This window comes from Aulonocara sp. 'chitande type north' Nkhata Bay, linkage group LG11 (genome assembly GCF_057382095.1).
Source record: "Aulonocara sp. 'chitande type north' Nkhata Bay isolate Kocher_YH1m ecotype deep benthic linkage group LG11, A_spYH_male_GT1.1, whole genome shotgun sequence".
NCBI classification, from domain to species: domain Eukaryota; kingdom Metazoa; phylum Chordata; class Actinopteri; order Cichliformes; family Cichlidae; genus Aulonocara; species Aulonocara sp. 'chitande type north' Nkhata Bay.
Window position 1 is genome coordinate 26,716,219 of NC_141354.1, and position 20,968 is coordinate 26,737,186.

The following is a 20,968-nucleotide window of genomic DNA, read 5'->3' on the forward strand; positions in this document are numbered from 1 at the left end:
ATGGTGGGAGCGAGAGAATCCACACGTCTCGGCAAGAGCTACCTGCTTTACATATGAAACACACCTTTCTCCCTTTAATTTCCATGAAATCATGCAGGAAGCAGTTATTGCAAGGGAGGAACGAGGAGGAAGTGATGTGGAACGGCTAGAGGGGCCATTACAGCGAATCCCTCATTACACCCTGGTCACAGCTTTGGAGTATTACCCCTGTGAAAACACACTCTCACCCCTGGGTGGATAAGTCAAACAGAGAGTAGATTGTCTCGTCTTCTTTCTTCTCTTTGTGGCATGTCTGCGGTAGGGTTAAACTTATCAACATATGCAGCTTTAAAGAGCTGGGCCAAAGAAATTGTGTGTTGTATTCCTGTCTGTCTATGAATGAAGAGACTGATCCTCATTTTAATACTTTCGATATAATATCGCTGTCGTGCTGATCAGTAATCGGAGATCATACGTTATCACTTCTGCAGCTTTTCATTTGAAAGCATATTATTGTTCTTCAGGATTATAATACTGTGCCATTTTGAAGATTAACTATGGAACTATGTGGGTGTTAGTGAGGTTTCATGGATATTTAAGATGCATATTGGCACAAATGAATATTTAATTTACTTTGTGGTCATCAATATTTGATAAGACGTAATTTGGGACAGTGATCAGTAGTTCTTTCTTCATCCATTTGTTAATTCTCTCAGTGTGCTACATCACTTAACTTCCTGCCCAGGGATGAAAGAAAGAGGAGGCACATAGTAAATCTATTAAGACTTTAATTTTTGTAATGCTTTTAAATACATTGTGGAGAGAAACATTTGCACAAATAAGTTACAAATAGACGTACAAGCAAAAACATTTTGTTTTGTCTCACATTTTCAGAATAAGGTATTTATAGCAGCAACTAAACCACAGTTACCTGAAACACTCCAGTGCTTTCAGTCAACGTTTTTAACTCAGTTTAAAACAGAATTATTAAACTTTGGCTTAATTAAATTAGTCAACAGTCTCTGGGGTGTTTCAGGAAAGTCTGCACCAACGATCGGAAGTAAATAAGAAACAGGGAAAAGACTGTTGTCAGCCCTAAAGCGGAGGAAGTCACAGGAGGTAGCATCTTACTCTCCTGCCAATCTATTTTTTCGTTTCTTTTTTCTTTTTTTTCTTTGCAGCAGGCAATGCTTATTGATCGCTATGATTATCATAGCCATCCATCCACATTTAGCTGCATTTTCATAGTCTCTTTGCTGAAAGCTGTACAAGAACTGCTTCAGCATAAAGCTGTTGCACTGAGCTGAAGGTTTGCCAATGCACAGATTATCTTATCCCAATAACTCACTGTGGCTGGCTTTATCACTACAATAAGAGGAAGACAAGCCACAACAACACATTGCCTACATAGAAACAACAAGACAAGAACGTACAGTAGTATGAAGTTAGACTTCGAGTTTCTGTGCCCTCTACATGAATCAAATTGCACTCACTGCTTCACTTTCATTGAAGGGAACAAATGCGTTTTTTAGATATAATGATAACATAAAAGAAGAACTCTGCGTCATTTATCAAATAATCAAAATGCTCTAGACAGGAATTAGACAATCAGAGCTCTCCAAAGTGATTGATGGGACATGCAGCCAATTAAGGGCCTAGAATAAATTTATGTAGATGGGATCGTGTATCTGAATTACATTCATCTGGTACAGCAGAGGTTAATGGCAGATAACCTCTGTCAGATTTTTTTTTCATTAATATCATTATGGTAAGTGGGGTTGAGAATGGACGTAACTCACTGAAAGTGTATTATGCAAACAAATAATGTACCCACTACTGCACGACCAGTAAATCGTGTAGAAGTTTGAGCTAAGATTACTGTCACCCGTAAGAAAATGTGCGTATTGGCTCCGACTGACAGGCTCACCTGGTCGCGTGATATGTTTCATCCCTAAAACACAGTATTTTGTGCTAACGCTACAATACATTTTCTCTTAATATTAATGGTCCATTTGTATATTGAAATATGCACCAAACATTTAATATTCTTAGCAATAAATTGGAGGAATTCATTTGCAGTAAGTGAACAGGTGTGGCCTTGGTGTTGGGTTATAAATTGTGCTAAATCTGGCTTTTGCTAGTAGCAGGATAATCACCGAGGAGCAGGCCAGACACTGTTGGGGGTTAATCAGGGAACAAAATGACCACCTGTTTTTGCAAAGTGATGAGGAAAGTCTCACTCGGCTGATTGGTGCATTTGTACGGGGACTATTTTTGGGGTGGCTTCCTGATTGCTCTCCTGGAGGATGGCGGCTTAAACAAGGTAATGTGGTTGTTCTGATGATTACACAGGATAACTACACTGGAGTTACTGCCCGCTGGCAGAGGGACCACAATTAAATGTCTGCTTTAGGAAGTGGACACTTACTGTAAATCCGCGGCCTCTCTTCTGTGTTCTTCACGTGTATCCTCTCACAGATCTGTCATGCCACACACAAGCAGGCACACTTAATCGCAAACAAACAAATAACTACAAGTGCTTTGGCTCGGATGCTGATAAATACACCTGGAAGCATTGTATGTGGACACATACAGCCAAGAGCAGCCATGTGTGCACTCGCACAGTCAGTCATATGGAAAGCGCACATATACACACACACACAGATCACACTTTCACACAAGCATGTACTCACACTTCCTGTGTGTGGCTTCTGCCAGCTTTCTCCCTCTGCATGCCGACTGTGTGTCTGGCATCGGGGTCAAGGTCTGGAGCCACACACAAGCTGTGCGCTCTGCCTGGCTTTTACACACTCTGAATGGGCTTTATGAATGGCTAGGACTCAATGACTGAGTCAACACCAGGGGCCATACTCAACCCAATCCGACAACGGGTTTTGGAGATAAGTCAGAAATGACATTCTCCCAGCACAGCCAGGAAGCATGTTTAAATTAATATGCCACCAGGTTTTCTTTTGTTTTGCACTGCAAACATTGTGCTGTGGAGTGTGTCAATCCACAGATGTGTGGCTTGTTTGCCATTTCTGGCTGAGCCCAAGTGCTTTTAAAAAACGCTACGAGTGTGCATAGGGTGAAAGTGTGCGCATGTGTTTGTGTTCTCATTGTCCCGTCAAAGCTGCTGGATCCGATCGCTGCAATGAATCCAGCTCTCGACATTGCGTGGAGCTGGTGACTTTTACAGCTGAACTGACAAATAACGAGCGATCACCCCTCGCAAGTCCTCACCACTGCTCTATCATCAGGTCCAGCACTCGATTGACATTTAGATCTGAATCCAGGCTCAAGTCTGGCTCGACAAAGGGGGCTGCTGGGGGGGTCAGAGGGCGGAGGCCAGACGACAGCGTTTCAAGCCAGTCAGCAGCGTCGAACGGTGTTGGAGCCCGCCGTTTCTGGGACCTCCTGGTGGATGGCAATGGGGAGGTACAGATGGGCGGTGGAGGAGGAAGTGGGACTACCTGGCTCGGGTTTATTACAGCAGGGGATGGAGGAAGCTCCAACAAGAGAGAGGAGCAAAGAGGTGAAAGCAGGGAGTTGTCGTCCTTGTGGTGCTGCTGGGAAGCCTGGGACTGATCATTTTGAAGAGGAGAAGGAGAACGGGCTGAGTGGGCAGGAGATTTATGGTCAGACACATTGACGGAGTCTGAAAGAGAGCCAGTACAAGGAATTAGACGATGAAAGCAATCCGAGTGTTAGTGAAAAGGAATTCTTTATTAATTGTGTGAGACTGACCGACAGAAGCAATAGGCTCATCTAGAATGTCATCAATGGACTGCCGAGGGTCCATCTGTTAGCCAAAGAAAAGGAGAAATACTTCATTTTACAGAACAAAAGATACTCCTTGTGATCTCCTGTTCATCCAAAGACTCCTGACCTGTGCTTTCTGGATAGCCTCCTGTAGCTCTTCCTCCAAGCTGCGAACAGAGGGTAAGGTCTGAATAGGACTTGCTGTAATCTGCACTGGCAGTTCAAAGTCATTGCCAATTGCATCACAGGGCTGGCAGCAAAACACCTGATTAGAAAGAAGAGATAAATTGTTTGACAGGTGGCGTATGCGCATGTTTGCATGTTTGAGAAATGCTCCTAGATGGAAGGCTGTTTAGTGTGCCACTGTGCAGAATAATTTATACCCATTTATCCAGGACATGTGTGCTCTGTTTTGTATGTTTACCCGTGTAAACAACACCTCTGCGTGTGCATCTGTTTCTTGCTTCCCTCTAGAGCATCCCAGGTCCTGTTGCAGGAACGGATGGAGGGATCCTCCACAAGACTAGTGGAAAAAGATTTTTATAAAGCAGTCACATCATTAAATGATCATTTCTCGTATCAACATCTGTCACACCAGAAATCTGAGTCTGTCTGTCCTCACCTCATTGCCGGAACATGTGGAGCGGTCTCTTGGCCTGCTCCTCATTCTCTCCCTCATCTCCAGCTCCACACTCAGCTCCTGCTGCTGTTGCTGCTGCCGCTGCTGCTCCTTCTCAGTTCTCCAGGGAGTCCCACACTGTAGGGGTGAGGAGGATGACATGGGAAGACTGGGACTTGGAGTTCCCGAGGCAGTGCTGGCAGGAGCTAAGAAGACCGTGTTGGTGAGACTGCACGGTTCCCCCGCCAAACTGACTGATGCAGCATTTGTGAAACCGTTTGGGACAGTGTTTAGAATTCCATTTGGAACTCTATTTGGAGCGCTGCTGAGAATCCCATTAGGAATTGCCCTATCCTGGATGTAAAGCTGCTGGTTCGGGCTGCTGCTGGGCGAGTCTAGCCCAGAGCTGGAGCTGGAGCCAGGGCTCTGGCTGGATGGCAATGAGGGGCAGGGGGTGAGTGGCTCCGGGCTGGTACCCAGCTGACAGAGGGGAGCCAGGGTGAGGCAAGCACTGGGAAGCTGGAAAGGACGAAGTCGCTGCAATAGGGCAGGCTTTGTGCCGGAGACAGGAAGGCCGCGCTTACGCAGCTGCTGCCGTAACTCTGACACCTGAGGAAGAAGAAATGGAGGCAATTATTGGACTATTGGAAAGATACTAGTGTAGGTACTTGGTTTCCTTTAATTGTGGATCATTTCTCAAACATTTTAAGCCATTTTAGCGTCTCTGTTCTCTGATAAACATGATTTTCTTACTGTTAAATCAACCAGATTAGCAGGGAGAAGCTCAGGCTTTGATGGAGGGTTTGTGTCCGTAGGGGTGTGATTGGTTGTAGCAGGAACAGGTTGGGGATTCTGTGGTATGGCTCCCGAAGACTTCAGATCACCAGATTCCCCACTAAAAGAACGACAGGAGCATGAACTCAAGTAAAGATCAGCTAAGTAGGATCATAATAAAATACCCAACACTGTGTCACCCACTAATCTGTTTGTGTACCTGGGTACAACAGTGATCTGTTCTTGTGGTTGTTGCTGCTGCTGCTGCTGCTGGTTCTGGAGGATTTGAAGCTGAAGGAAGACCTGCTGCTGTTTCAGAAGATCAGAATAGGCTGGGTCTAAAGACTGGGTAGGGTTAGGGCTCTTCTGTTTGGCTCCCACCCCTGAAAATACGTAAATATTCTGGCTAAACTCAATCACTTTATCACCTGAGCAAACCTTGATCTGATGAATGAGTGTTGCTGTTTAAGTAAACCAATTATATTGGTACCTCCGGTCCCAGCCCCTCCTCTCTGGTCTGGAGGAATGTACTGATGATATTTGAGTTTCCTCATTTTGGGCTTGGTGTCCCGCGGTTTCCGTGGACGGGGGAGATGGGTGAAGTTAAGGGAGTGAGGCAGAGTTGAGGTGCAGGGGTTGTTGGGAGGCCGAGCTGTCTATAAAGACGCATTTAGAAAACTTGTGAGTTATTTCAAGAACACTTTAAACCATATAAGAGTAAAAAAAAAAAAAAACAAATGAGTCATTTGACATATGACATCATTAGCTGCACGCTACAATCCAATCCAACTTTATTTATATAGCACTTTTAAAAACAACAAAGTTAACCAAAGTGCTTTCCAATAATAAAACAGAGATAGCAGTTAAGAAAAGCTACATGAAATGCATAAATGCCTCACAAATCCCCCAGATGACAGCATGCGCAGGCTCCGACATATAACCAAGCTGCTCATGTGTGAATGCGTTAACCTCTGGGGCAAACACTGAGGTCCTCCAGAAGTGCAAATTGACATTAATGAATGCAGAGCAGTTTACAGCAGAGCATTGTTTCACAGGAGTGACCATCCTGTTAGGTGAAAGACCTCTACATTTGTCTTTTATCTCTCACGTTGTACACCTGCTGTGAGTACAACTACAGCAAGCACATACACACAGGCGTAAGACGTAAACACTGTTTCCTGGATGAAAATTTTACATACACAGAAAATAATCAACTCACCAAATAGCACCCACGTAGGATTTTTGTTAGCTCTATGTAGCAAAATGCACATTTTTACACTTATCTTTTCAGAGCATGCAGAAGGTAAGTGTTTTTTACACTTATGTATCATTGTTAGAAATTTTGAAAGTGGTAAAAACTAAAGAACACAAAAGAGAAACAATATAACCAGAGAGTATTACATGAAAAGTAGCAATATTAGCGACATGATCCAGGTTATTCAATTATGAAATTGGTCTGAGGTCAAAGTCCATGATTTAGACTTTTAGGGTCAAAGCGTAGAGAAGGGTTAATGTTTTAACAATGATGCAGTTTATGTCTCCCCCTCTCTGTGGATGTTTTATTACATCCATTCCCACATACAGTAAAGATCTGTGGTATATATGACAGCTAGAAGTGTACCAGCAAGGGTGAAAGTTTACAAGATGCTCGTGAGACCAGCTGTTACATGTGAGGCGTAGCCAGAGGCGCGTGAATTAAAAGTGCTGAGATTTGCATTTGGAGTGACAAAGATGGACAGGATTTTAAAAAGTGAGTACATCAGAGGGACAGCTTAGTTTGAATGGTTCAAGGACAAAGCAAGAGAGGTGAGATTAAGTTGGTCTGGACACTTTCAGAGGGGAGATACTGGGTACACCGTCGGAGGAATATTGGGAAAGCTGGAGGAGCTGGGTTAGTAGGAGAAAGGCGGAGGCAGAGAGGTTTATGGATGAGAGAGGACACGCAGGTGGTTGGCGTGACAGAAGGAGATGCAGACAAAGATGCAGAAGATTGGAAGAAATGGAAACAGATGATCTGCTGTGAATGAGAGCAACCGAAAACAGAACATAGAAGAAAAAAGGAAAGCGTCCATGACAGCTGCTCAGCATGTGTCCTTTATGGAGTACAAACTGTTGGAGATGCATGAATTGCATAAGGTTTAGAGTATTTTTAAAATGAGCTTTTTTCTCATGCTATGTCATGCATTTAGTTTTGTGGCTTGTGATAGTTTAAGAATTTAAGACAGCAACTCGGAAGTTCAGAAATGTGACTTTTCCACAAACCGTCCTTTTTCAGCGCCAAGATGTGCACGGCTTTTCTTCTTTTGTTTTCATGTAGCTTAAAGCAGCGGGGTTTGTATGTGGAGGAGCATGCATTAACCCCAGCTTACCTTTGGCAGCAGGGGTGTGGTCTGAGAGGTCAGATACATCCCAGTCGGCCTCCCAGTCGTTGCCATGGAGTTTGAGTCACTCAGCTTTACGCTCATAGGTTGTCTGATGCCCTCGGTTCCCGGGAGCACTGCCAAACCAGACTGAAGGCAGAGTATCAGATTATTAGAGCTGACATATGAAGCTATTTATAAACTCAACAGCTACTGAATATATGCTTTAATATGTTTGTCCGTGGTTATAACTGAGAGCTCATATTAGACATTTTTTCCAAAATATGTGTGTTTTTATTAAAACTATATACTTAGTGCCATTCCTTCACCTGAGCATGACAGGGACCGTGGTTAAGGGTCGGGACCAGAGCCGAGCAGTCGCTCAGTAATTGGTCACCTGAGAGCCTCGGCAATGAAGAAAAAGCTGGTGATTGGTGAGTGCTGTGCTGCTCCGTGGGTGAGGATGAGGAGGAGATGTCATCTTCGAAGACATCAGCAGTCAGAGGGAAGGAGGCAGGACCTGAGGAAATGAAAAGCAAATGGAAGTAAGGTCAAAAGACAAGGCTGGGGGGGGGGAAGTGTGTGGTGGTTCATGCAGATGCGCGTTGACTCACCGTTCTCCGGAGGCGGCGTGCGTTCGAGCTGCTGCTCCACAGGTCCAGGCGGGCGCTGGATCCTCTCAGTGAGGTCCTGCGCCTGGCGAGCTTTCTTCTGCCTGTGGGCCCCACACGCAGTCCGCTCTACGGGTGGGAGAAAGTGGGAGGGATGGTGCAGATAAATGAGGAGAACGGGACAGATGGGAGATCAGTGGAAAGAGGCAAGATAGGAGAAAGAGAAGCAACAGGATTTCAGAACATATGCAACGTGAGCGTGCGCAACAGCTTTGCCACAGGCGATCAGTCCCGATTCAAAGCAGCAGAGGCATCAAAAACAAGTAAACACGCCTGCCCATGGGGAAATGTATTCCCTTGGAAATGAAGGCAACACACACACGCACGCAATCACACATTTTTAAAATGTCACAGAAGGACTATTAAGGAAATTATACATTTTGAAAAGCCAGATGCTATAATCATAGTGTTTTAAAATTAAAAGGCAGATTAGAGGAGAAGGAGGTGAGTGGCATGATGAGAGAGGGAGATCTCAGTAATAGCCGAAAATGATGACTCTGATTCCTGGATTGACAGGTTTATCACGTGCTGTCAATCCCTGATATGTCCTGCCGGCTGCATGTGGAGCAGCGTTAAAGTGTGCTACAAGGTCACATTTCAGTCTCGCTGACAGCTGATGAAACACAAAGCCCTTTGTGAGATTTACACACTTCACATCTTTGCACTACTACTACTACTGTACGACGGGGAGCGGAGAACAGCACAGATATGATATAACGCAGACCGAGAGAAATGGACAGGAGGGGAAGTGTGTTACAGTGAGCTACGCTGGGAGCATACAGAGCAAAGCAAGGAGGAGACAGCAACGTTACTGTGGGCATGGTATCACCTTGTGCAGTTTCAGCATTCAGACCACCAGGAGGCAACTTCTGAGTGGCACCGTCATCAGTTAGACGCTGCATCAGGAAACAGAGGGTCAAACCAACAGCCAAGGCCCAGAGGAAAGTTGAATAAAACTTTATTGTCAGTGCAGCCTAATGACATATTATTACACCAGGATTATTGCAAGGTTTTGGGAGACTTTCTATTGAAACTAGTGCAAATTAGTTTTCTTTAGTTGAGAAGAGACTTAATCATGAATTATATTTCTTATGAACTCACAGCAGTAACCTGACATTTGGACTCTTACTAATATAATCACCAACCAAGATTCATAAAGATATTTAGAGGGTTCAAATGTGTTGGATGCTTCAAAATCAGTTTGGTGTGAAGTGTGAGAAATTAATTTTTTATAAAAAGAGACAGTATTCAACTCACCAGAGCTTCACTCTGGTCTTTCTCAGCTTTTTGAGGCGGGCACGTGGATTTCAGCCCTGTTCCAATCAGACAGACATGCAGTTAAAGATGAAATGTGGAAAAGCAGAGTTTTAAAAAAAAAGATAATTTGTTTTTCTTAATCCAAACTCTCATATTAGACTATTTCAGAGAACAGTAGCCTAGAAGAATAGAAACTCAGGTGATGGGGTGCATCAACAAAGCAGCGTCAGCTTTCAAATGATCCTTCCAAGTTACAGCATGAAGCATCTCAGACACTCTTTTGTGTTGGCAGGCATCAAAAACGGAGTAACCTGCAGCCAGGAGGGAAGTGAAGCAAGGTGCCTGCCTGTCGGATGGGGATTGTTTTTGTCTGCTTTTTAATACATTTCTGCACTCGGCACTTTGAATTCTGTGCATGACACAATTTATTTATGCTCACATCTTCAGATAATGATTGTTGATTGTTCCAGCTTTATATATTTATCCTCATGTCTTCAGCGTGTGAACTTTTCCCCTTTCTAATAAAGTGCATATCTACTGACAGCAATAGACTTTTTAAAGTAAAAATAAAAATGTGCTTTTACATATGGAGTAATATCTACATTCACCAGCTACTTTTTAGGTACACATACTCAGCTGCATGCTAATGCAAATATTTAATGATCTAATGGCATGGCAGCAACTAAATGCGTATGAGCTTCCTTTGTAAGTTCAAACTGACCATCAGAATGAGGAAGTCTGTGATGAGCTGGTGTGAGTCTTTCAGAAACTGCTGATCTGCTGGGATTTTACTGCAGAACCATCTCTATAGTTTACAGATACTGGTCTGAAAAGCAGAAACTATCCTGTGAGTGGCAGTTCTCTGGGTCTCAATTTCTGCTGCCACATTCAGATGATAGGATCAGAATTTGGCATAAACAACATGAAAGTATGGATCCATCCTGACACGTCTCAGTGGTTCAGACTGCTGGTGGTCGTGTAATGGTGTGGAGGATGTTTTCTTGGCCCACTTTTGAGCTAAATAGCAACAGAGCATTGTTTAAATCCCACAGACTACCTGAGTATTGTTGCTGACCATTTCAACCCAGTACTAGCAAGGTGTATTTAGTAAAGTAGCTAGTATATTTTATTTTTATTTTGTTTATGGTATAAAAAATACTTTTTTTCTTATTTTATCCATTTTTTGGGTAATGCTGAGATTATTCATCTAAAATACAACAATATTAAAAGTAAGGTAGCAAAAAACTACCCTTTCAATATATTGTAATTTAAAAGGTCTGAGTGGGAACTAAATGCTCACACGTCCTTTTAACTGTGTTTTCAGGCTTTAGAAAACCAAACCCATTCATCTGATTAATTGCTTATCCAAGGGGAGGGCTCGAGCCTAGCCTAACCATAATGAGGTGAAAGGCAGGTTACAGCCAGGTCAGGTCACCAGTTTGTCTAAAGGCTAAGAAATACCTAAAATATATATATATGTGTGTGTGTTGATTTATTTATTTTGTTTTGTTGTTGTTTTTTAGACAAATCAGGCGAGTAGTATAAAGAAAATCTGTGAAACCAAGATCTGGTAAAACAAACGGTTAAACTGAGGACTTTAACCTAAGAGGGTGGGTTTCATATCCTATGTGAAGTCAATGTTTACTTGTTTACTTATTTACTTATTCACGTTTCTAGATTTCTGATTACTGCAGATCAAACCTAGAGCCTTATTGAGTTTTGTAGATTCATGTACAAAAAAAGTTTTTTTTAATATATAAATAAATAAATTCAGCATTAATCCAACCATTTTGCTGTTACAAAAAACGAAAAGGTCAGTATAGTAAAATCTAAAAAGAAAAAAATTTAAAAAACTGGGCAAATCAATGAGCAATCGCCTTCCACTGAAAAGAAGTGACTTGAAGATCATTAATATGAAATGCACCCTGCAGTCATAGTGTAATGGATCAATCACAATGTTAATGATACACGTAGACTAACCTGAGTCTGCATTGATTTCACTCAGCCTTCGGTTCTGAATCCTCAGCTGCAGGACTGAAAGACAAGATTGAGCTGTGTTACCAAGAAAATGATTAAGTATTACACTGATGGAACAGTACATTAGTTTCATTTCATTGAAGGCAAAATTGGAATAAGAATAAGAAATCAGACTGACGTAGGAAGCTCGGAGTTAAGCAATGCTAGACAGCACGCTCACTGTTAAATGATATGGCCTTCAAACTCATGTTACCCCATGACTTTGCAGTGCTTGTAGATTATATATCTCCTTGAATGCTGGCACGCACATATTAACATACACACACAAACAGGTGAAGCACGGAAGGGCTGTGCCCGTGACACAAAGTCCCCACCCCCCACCTCGCATGATACATTTCAGCAAGCATTGAGACCTGAGAGACCTGACAAGGGGAGGGTAGGAGAGGACTGCTCGAGGGGGGGGTGGAGGGCAATAACTATTTATCTCTCAGTATGTCTATTTCTGTTGGTCCCATCCCCCCCTTCAGCTGTCCCGTTCTCTCCACAAGCCTCTCATGCATGCCCTCCCCCTCACATCACTCTCATATGTGCTGCTAACTATACTCTTCCTGCTCTTTCCTGCCTTTCTAACTCTAAAATTTAAAAGGTTTCAAGATCTGTATTTAAAGCAGCCTTATGTATCAGTCCCCTGGGTTTAAAACAGGATAGGGAAGCAGTGTTAAGGTAGTTTAACTGTTCCTGAAGGGCCAAATAAATATAATATAATACATTTTCCCTTTTTGCACCAAAAAGTCAGTAATTGTCTTAAAATCTTTAAAAATTTCTGCAGGGACGCTCCAGATGAAGAGCCGACAGCTTTAAAGCTGTGAAAAACAAAGACAAAGAGTTATCAGATGCTTTGTTTCAAGTGGCTACAAGCTATAAATAATCGCTGTTATTCTATTCAGTTGGATGTCATCATCTAATACGTGCACGTCCAAGTTCGAATTAAGTGCAATCATAATGCTAGCTGACAAAGGGATCAACAAGTTGGATATAGTGGTAGATAAAATATATTCCTCCAGCTCAGCTATGTGCATATACGCTTTCTGACAGAGCAGCTGCTTATAGAATCGCGTTTTCCAGCAGGTGTTTGCACACCTAGGGGACTGTCTGTGTCATTTTCTCGCCGTTCTATTTTGCCAGCCGTTTACGACAGCTGCGTGGGAACTCAGCAGCAGCCGCTGCAACTTGTTGGGGAAACTAGCATCGTGTAGCTTGGGAAGGGTTGCCTAATGCTGTTTGTCACAGACTGCTGGCTGCCTCCTGAACGGTTCACTGTTAGGTTATTATCACACCTATCACTGACAATGATATTTACATTTTGGTAGGAATGCATGAAGACATCATTCTCCTTTAAACTCGCGCCATTTGTGCCTATTTTATGTTTGGGATTTCTGCTTTTGTGCAAACCCTTAATGGCTGATTTGATGTGGACGAGAGTCAGACAAAAGGTTTGGTACACCTCTTCCTACTTTAGCAATATTAGAACCAACATCTGAGGATAATTGTGGGGTCGTTTGCTTTTGCTGCTTTACAGTTGTCATTCAGATCTGATCAAACCACACTCACCATCAAGGTGAAGCAGCTTAGCTGAGCTTTTCACTGTTACATTTTTAACATAATAATAATTATAATAATAATTGTAACTCGGGGGGGGGGGGGGGGGGGGGTTATAGGTGAGGTCTGATTGTTTGAATTATTAATAAGACATAGATTTTAAATCTGGTTTGCAGAACCTTCAAATAATGAGGACTTTTCTGGTAAAGACCCACAGTCAGTTTTTCTTCCATAAGCACAACAAACCAGCCCGTTTCCTGATTGAAGTGTCAGACAGTAACGTTCAGAGATCTTTATCCTCGGGGTCAGCGGATTTACTTCTGTTCAAGACATCTCCATATGTCTGTCTGTAGGGAGCGATCACTAAATCCATTCGCCATGATCAATAACCTTCACTGGATTGATCACATGATCAACAGTGTGACTGACTTGCCAATAATCTTCGCAGACATTTCAACTCAAAATATTGATGATCATGCATGTGCGCCTGAGATGAAAAGCCATTGTTGTGGGAAAACGAGTCCTTCTCTCCTTTAATTGGCATGAGCTCAAATCCTCACCTGAGCGGAACTTGTTCCGGATGAGAAGCGACCTCTCGGAGGCCAGCAGTGTCATGGTGGAAGGGGGGGGGGGGAGACGATGGGGGCACGAGAGAGGAAGTGGAGCAGAGAGAAAGAGGAAATTCCTGGCGTCACCCTACCAGGAGGAATGGACTCCTCTCCTTCTGTCTCTCACTGTTGGGAATGCAGAAGAGTGGAGGAAGCAGAGGAGAGAGGCAGACAGATGCTTGTTAATCCACTGATAGACACAAACCAATATTGATAGAGGCACACAAAGCATAGCGAAGATACATTGAGGAGGAAATAGAGACGAAAAGCTTCTCAGACCTACAGGCAGACTGAACTTTATGGTTAGCCGCTCTGGCAACAGCAGGCCTCCCTATAGACAGCCTGTCAATCACACAGAGAGTCACAAGGCCCACCCACAGAGACAGAACTAACGACACAGAGAATTAAACAGATGGGAGGCTTTTAGAGAGAGACAGGGCAAGGAGCCAGACGAGGAAGACTAGGAGAAAAAGTCGAGTTCACGTGAGTGAGGGAGACAGAAACCCCAGCAGATACTTGGACGTCAGGGCTGGAGGACACTGATTGCGACGGACAAACACGAACTCGCAACACCTACAGCATGGCGCCGGGGACGGCAGGCCAAAAATGTGCCTTCCACTAAAAGGAAGATGAGCTGACTCTGAAATAGAGAGAGAGCTGGGAATCTACATGAGCTGCATTAGTGCACATACACACACAACCTATTAACAATATTGATTTGAACTGGCCAGCCACAAAACACCCAAAGGAAGCCTGTTTGAAGGGACTCTACAAACACACACACAAACAAAACCACACACACACACACACACACTCTGGAATAGCTGAGGTTATGCATACTAAATCACCGCAGAGCTCTTCCTATTCCCAATCCGATAAATGCACACACTTCACTTATTTACAGCCTAAAGAGTCCAAAAGAAGGCCTCTCGTTCATTAATGCAATCAAATAACAAGCAATTGATTGAGATTTCACGTCTGGCACAGGCATTGTTTCACAGCAGGGTGCTGAGTCACAGAGAATAAAAGCAAGAGAATGAAAGAGAATACTTACAGGAAAAGAGAGAATTGAGTCCCTCGGGGGAAATTGGAGTGGATTTAAGATTAAATTGAGAGAGGTGCGAGATGGAGGAAGAGAGGGAAAGAGAGAACTTCGTAGTGCGTTTAATGACGATTTCTTTCTTTCATGTTCTTTTCATATCCTTAGTTTTTTGGGTTTTTTTCCTGAAGGTGAAACGCAAGGAGGGAAAGGATCTGCGGTTCCTTCGTCCTCCTTCCGATAGAAGTTCACCGTCTCTACCTCTGCCTCGCTCTCTCTGCCCCTCTCCCCCCCGTCTGCCCCAAAGCATCCTGGATCATCAGTGCCAACTGTGAGCGACTGTCAAACTTCACCCCTCCCCTGCAGTGACCTCACCCCCACCAACCCCCCCACCCCTCTCTTTTTGCTTGGAGCAATTTACCCCCTTGACATCTGCAGACTGAAAGAGTGAGGAACAGATTACAGGACAATAAGTACTTCTGTGTTTGTGGCACTTGACTTTAACATAGAAGAGGATAGAGCAGTCGATTTAATGTTAGGAGCTGGACTGTCGCATGATGTGATGATAGAAAAGTGTAAGCAGGATTTCTTTAAGAAAGGGGGGACAGTTTATTATAAAGCAGCTAGAAGAAGAGTGTTTTGGACTCTCTTCAAGTCGTGCACGGCTGCAGGCTCATATGCTCCTGTCAAGACACCTTTAGGTCACCCCCCCCCTAAAGTGATTTACTGTTCTGTGTATGTGCAAGTGTGCAAGTGTGTGAGTGTGTGTGTATGAAACACAGCACAGAGAGTCACAGGTCAGTAAGTTAGTGACCGTCAGCATACACTATACAGTGTGGTTCCAGCAAAACCAGTCAAGTTTTACCTCAAAAACAAGCAGTGTTTGCCAGTGCGTGCATGATGTCTACACATGTATACATACGTGTGTGTATGCATGTATATGTGTGGCTAATGCTGCAGAGGGGAGGGGGGGAGAAGCAGAGACACCTGTTCAGTCCTTTTGACAGACAGACGGGTGTGTGCTGGTTCAGCAGGTCATGGAGAGGAAGGGAGGCAGAGAGGGGAGGTAGAGAGGCGGAGGCGACGGGTAAAAGTTGGTGAGGAAAGGAGGCCGACACACATGACGGAAGTCTTACTGGTGAGGACAGGAAGTGTGGTGACAGGGAGACAGTGGGTTAAAGCTCTTTTTATCTGATAAGGAGAGAAAGACACCAGCACGGAGATCCACTAATCAGAGAACACGGAGCAGAGATAGCACTGCATGGGCCAATTACGGTTGCCATGGAACAAAATGGAACAACTAATGGAAGACAAAATGAATGGGAACCTTAATTTAATAGATGGTTATAGACAGAGCGCTCTTTCAGGTGCCATTTGCACAGTACGTCTGTGTTTGTCATCATTATAAAATCTCACCTTTGGCAGCTTTTCCTCTCATGCCCTGCAAAAAGCATTTTACACACTGCTCCGACACACACATACACATATATATAAACACTGACAGCGTGCCATGTTATTGTAGGAAAGGTGATGTAATTGCTTTTTCCTCTGGTTCCCCCCCATCGCAGCTTCACCCTCTGCTCTGCAGCAGGGACTCCCTCTCTGATTAACACCTGTTACCCTCCTTCTCTGTCACACACACACACATATGCACAGACAGACTCCACAGTGTTAATCCTACACTGTGTCTGGTGAGCGAATTAGCTTGCACGCTGTTAACCCTTCCCTCTTGATATCATATTTCTCTGTGCTTTTCTGGGCTTACCCATCTTTTTTATGTGGCTAATGAGCTAAAAACTCACTTTGTCTATCATTTGGCTTGTAAAATTCATTCACTGATTTCATACTTTAGTCGTAACCGCCTCCTCAGTCTGTTATATTTGCAGAGCTTGAGTGATGCAGCTCTCAAGAGAGTCGCTGTCTTCTGCCTTTCACCCTGGTGTAAGTATCTCTCCACCATTTGAGAGGCTTGACATAGAGAACGAGCCAGACGTGCAGCACATCCTAAGTGTAAGTGTGCCCCCGCGTGGCTGAACTGTGCAATGACAGTCATATACATTGGACTAAAAAGAAAAAAAGCTTTCATGGTTTGTTTAGCTCTACATCATTTTGGCTCTCAGTGACAATAATGGGCTGTCTGTGATGCAACAGAGCAGATATACAACAAACATATCAAAGTGCCAAATGTATCAAAGGGAATAAAAAGCTGAGACACACACGCCGAGCTCACTTCATTACATCTGCTGTCTCTCCCTGGTCGTTCATCATTGGATCTATTCTAGTCCGTCTCTCCACTCCTCCTCTACCTTTATCACTTCAATCACTTGGCGATGTGCCTTGTGCCACTCAGAAGGCCTGCTGCCCGTTCCACTTCACGCAGCACAAACACAGCCACACACACACAAGGAAATTTCAAACACGGACTCTACAGATTCCTGTCCTCCGTCTGTCTATCATCCATCTGTCTGTCAGTCACTGCACTTTGAAGCTCGGTGCAATCTGGATAGTTAGCAGCCAGCACACACAGAGAAGCGCGCATACTGTACAGTGCACACACATCTCCAGCTGGACTGCTGAGCTCACACATTCAACTGGTTGAATATTCATCATCTCCATCGCGCGCTGAGGACCTTGTGAGCTCAGCAACGCAACAGCCCAGTGGTGTCAATTAAAGGGCTCGAATCTGTTTTGTGTTGTTCTTTCTCGTTCTGATAGGAGGCCACCGATTTAAGTGAACGCTCGAAGTGACCTTCACAGTAGGTAAGCAGTACTTCAATTGGCTTCTTCAACAAAAAAGTGAGGAGCTGTTAGGTGACCGGGGGGGTTATATTTATTAGAATTTGATCTAAACAACACAAAGATATGAATAGAGCGTTGTAGCCTTGTAGTTCAGAGTGCTGCTGCTGCTGGTGCAATAGTGTGGAGGATATTTTCTATTTAAACACCTGAGTATTGTTCCTGACCATGTCCAGATATTCAGATGGCCTCTACAGTCACCGGATCTCAGTCCAATAGAGCACATTTGAGATGTGATGGAAAGCAGCTGTGTGATGCGGTCATGTCAACATGGAGCAAAATATCTGAGGAATGTTTCCAGCACCTTGTTGAATCTGTGTCATGAAGACATTTCGACAGGCAAACGGGAATATCAAGGTGTGCCTAATGAAATGACTAATAAATGAACACATGAAAAATTTTACCAGTGTTAAAAAAGTTTTTTAATTTTGGTTTCCAAGGACAATCATTATTTGATTATTGAGAAATGTATGTAAGTAAAAATGTTCAACTTGAGTACTTCATTCATCAAGATTTGATGTGTGATTTAAGTGTTCCCTTAATTCAGGTTCGTATTTTTCCAGTCTGTCTGTCTGCCTGTAATCATTCTTCCTGTCCATACTGGCACTGAAGTCATTGCTTCTCGATATTAGGCAAGCAGAAGAGATGGAGTACAAAGCACGGTCCTCTTTTGTGCAAAACTGACCTCTAAAACTCTAAAATATGAGGCTTCCTCAGCATGAATTTGTACAAATCCAGATGATGTTTGCTCTAGTTAAAAGGTTTTAACACTTTAGCTTCCATAGGCAGTGTGTCCTTGTTGGCCTTTGGCAGAAAAGTAGTAATACAAAGAGAGAATTTGGTTCCTGAAGATACTGTAAGCCACCTCTTTCATTAAAATTTAGATTTCTGAGTCGTATTAAATTCAGCCTAATGTCAGAGCTCTTACAGCGAGCTCTGATTGTGGATTTTGTTCCCCATCTCTACACTGAAGTGCCATTAAGAGGGATCCTCTCACAGGCATGAACAAGGGGAGCAATTACAGTTACTTACAGTCCTAACCCACAGTGCGAATGGGGTTTGTTAGCATTGTTTTAAGACAAACTTGAAAATTGTAAACTGAAGCTGCACTGATAGCAGTGCAATTCCTGCTGAAAATATGGTAATAAAGTGGTATTAATACCATATTCAGTTTTTACACATCCCTAAAGTCTCCTTGTAATTAAAAAAATTCAAAGAGGTAAAGCTAAAATATCTGCTTTTTAATGCTCGGCTATCTGCAAGCACAGGGCATTTCACAGGAGTACATTAACCACTCTTAATAAACTCCTCAGTTAACCTTTGATCCTCACACTCTGCACACCTTTCTCCTTCCACTGACCCTCTGTGAAAGTGAATTTCCTAAACTAAAACACAATGGTGCTCAGCACAAGCCTTTCAGGAGGCCAACGCTGCTCAAACAGCACAATGGCCGGCGTAGAAATGAAGAATGGGACGCCCATGACGACCCAGTCAGGTCATTTGAGCGATACAGTATTTAATAACTTATCTCCAGCTTACCTCTCTTAGGCTCCATGGCTTAAATGGAGCAGAAAATTGAGAGAGTGCAAAAAACAGAGGCCCGGCTTCCAAACTCAATTACTCCCTGGAGGCTGTCCAAGTGGTCAGCCTGCACACCCAAGCAGATCCACGAATCTTAATGTTTTGTTTTTTCCTTAATCATAGGAAATCATGTAAATCTCCTCTGTGGCGATTAAGCTGGCAAAAATGGATCAAATTAAGAAGAAGAATAACTTCATGCTGTGTAAAGACTTGAAAGGTGAGGCTGTGTTGTGCAATCCACAATGTGATAAATGGTCTGGTTCTTATATGGTGCTTTTCTACTCTATCTGAGCACTCAAAGCATTTTATACACCATGCCTCATTCATCCATTCATACAAGCACTTTTTTCTATGCTTAAGAGCTTTCTGTCTAACATTCATACCCCAGTGGATGCATCGGAGAGCGACTTTAGCATGCAGACTGAAGCAGCCAAGGACCGAACTATCAACCTTCATACCACCAGCTTTACCTCTTGAGCTAAAATAACTCCCTACAAAGCAAGGTGGAAGGAGATAGAGAACAGTAAAACTTTAGGACCTCTAGTACGAGCTATGCTAGCAGAAAGGAAACTAAAAAGTGAACTTTTTTTTTTTTTTTTTTAAAACCACCAGAATAAAGTTGGCCTTTAGATTTTGCCAGAAAGTAATCAAAAATGTGACTTAGAGAGAGAAATAAAACATAATGACTCAGATTTTACCCCCCAAAAGATGCCAGTTAAAGTATGGACTAGTAAAGACCTAACAGCCTACTGTTGCTTTATACACAGAGAAATTATGGTTTGGAGAGGTTAAATTAAATCATAAGGAGGGGCTGAGAAACAAGCAGAAACCGATATATTGAATGTCTTCCTATCAACAAACAAACAAGAAAGCAGATATAAAATAATATCGAGGCTTTGCAATTCTTAGAAGTAAGCATCCAAAGTCATACAGACGAATGGAAAAGTGAAGTGGAAATAGTTGTATCTGCAGAAGAATGGGAAACTATTGGGGAATTATGCTTTTCATATCCCTGGAGGCCATTTGAGTGGAAAAACATTCTAAGATTTTTTTTATTAGCGCTGCCCCGAGAAAGCACCAAGGTGTAGGAAGGAATTGTTGGAGGATATGTGGCTCATCAGTGGGTAATCATTGCCATTTATTCTGGGAGTGTTCAAAACTCAGGCTATTTTAGAGTGAAATCCATTTGATGTTCTGACAGTGAATTTAAGCGCCTCGGCACAAAGATCCAAACTAAAGAAGGCAAATACTGAATGAGAGTACTACCTGTAGGAGGGTAAAAGCCGTTCTTCTCTGACAAAAAAGTGATCAGACACGAACTGAGGATTAGTTCAAACTTAATGGGAATATTCTCCTTTTCCCTAAAAGCGCAGCAGGATAAGTTCATGGAACTGTGATCAAAATGGATTGCATTTATCACCCGACTTCAACCAGACTTAGTTTAACTGGAAGCGACAGTTTTATTATCACTGTGATGAAAACTGTGACGCTTGAAACTTGTATCTAAATCGCAACAAGCACAGAGAGAGGATGGGGTTATGTCTTTCTGCTATAATGTATTATAATTAGTAAAATATTAGAGAAATTAATACAATGTAGAGTTTTTTTGTTTCGTTTTTGGCAAAAGTCTGCATGTAACGCTCAATTGTAATAGTTTATATATTAAAATTGTGTTAGCAGATTATAATTTAATGGGTGTATTTTGGTTTTGTGTTGTAGCTTCACACATAAAAAGGATTTTTTTTTGTTGTTGCTTTTTTTTGTTTTTGAAAAACGGGGCAGCTGGAGCTCAGCAAGCAGAACTGTGGTTTGATCTCCAGCTCCTCCAGCCTGCAGGTCACAGTGTCCTTACACAGAAACACACTCTATACAGCAGCTCAAAACAGTGGGAGCGATATGTAAATACAGTCTGTTTATACTATTTAAAGTGGAGGAAAAGAAAGAGC

The 20,968-nt window shown here is 43.0% G+C and overlaps 1 protein-coding gene across 2 annotated transcripts; it reads right to left on the minus strand.

Annotated features, from left to right (window-relative positions):
* Positions 1-768: 768 nt before the first annotated feature.
* LOC147319171 (myocardin) lies at positions 769-14,923 on the minus strand. Of its 2 annotated transcripts, none has more exons than XM_086311554.1 (16): positions 14,661-14,923; positions 13,559-13,732; positions 11,403-11,456; positions 9,423-9,478; positions 8,995-9,061; positions 8,109-8,234; positions 7,824-8,014; positions 7,504-7,644; positions 5,625-5,790; positions 5,355-5,517; positions 5,114-5,255; positions 4,364-4,969; positions 4,181-4,264; positions 3,869-4,006; positions 3,727-3,781; positions 769-3,637 (listed from the first exon to the last, which is right to left on the minus strand). In XM_086311554.1, the coding sequence occupies exons 2-16, from the start codon at positions 13,611-13,613 to the stop codon at positions 3,219-3,221; spliced, it is 2,463 nt and encodes an 820-aa protein (XP_086167680.1). In that variant the 5' UTR covers positions 13,614-13,732; positions 14,661-14,923; the 3' UTR covers positions 769-3,218. The 2 variants fall into 2 exon arrangements, with proteins under 2 accessions (XP_086167680.1, XP_086167679.1); XM_086311553.1 differs by having other exon boundaries at positions 4,166-4,264.
* Positions 14,924-20,968: the final 6,045 nt, after the last annotated feature.

Bases quoted from the DNA above. Each gene is read 5' to 3' on its own strand.
- LOC147319171 (XM_086311553.1), bottom strand. From the start codon at position 13,613: ATGACACTGCTGGCCTCCGAGAGGTCGCTTCTCATCCGGAACAAGTTC. The intron at 5,518-5,624 runs GTACCAATATAA...ACGTATTTTCAG, and splicing joins AGGAGGGGCTGGGACCGGAG to GGGTGGGAGCCAAACAGAAG. The intron at 4,265-4,363 runs GTGAGGACAGAC...TTTTTCCACTAG, and splicing joins CCACATGTTCCGGCAATGAG to TCTTGTGGAGGATCCCTCCA.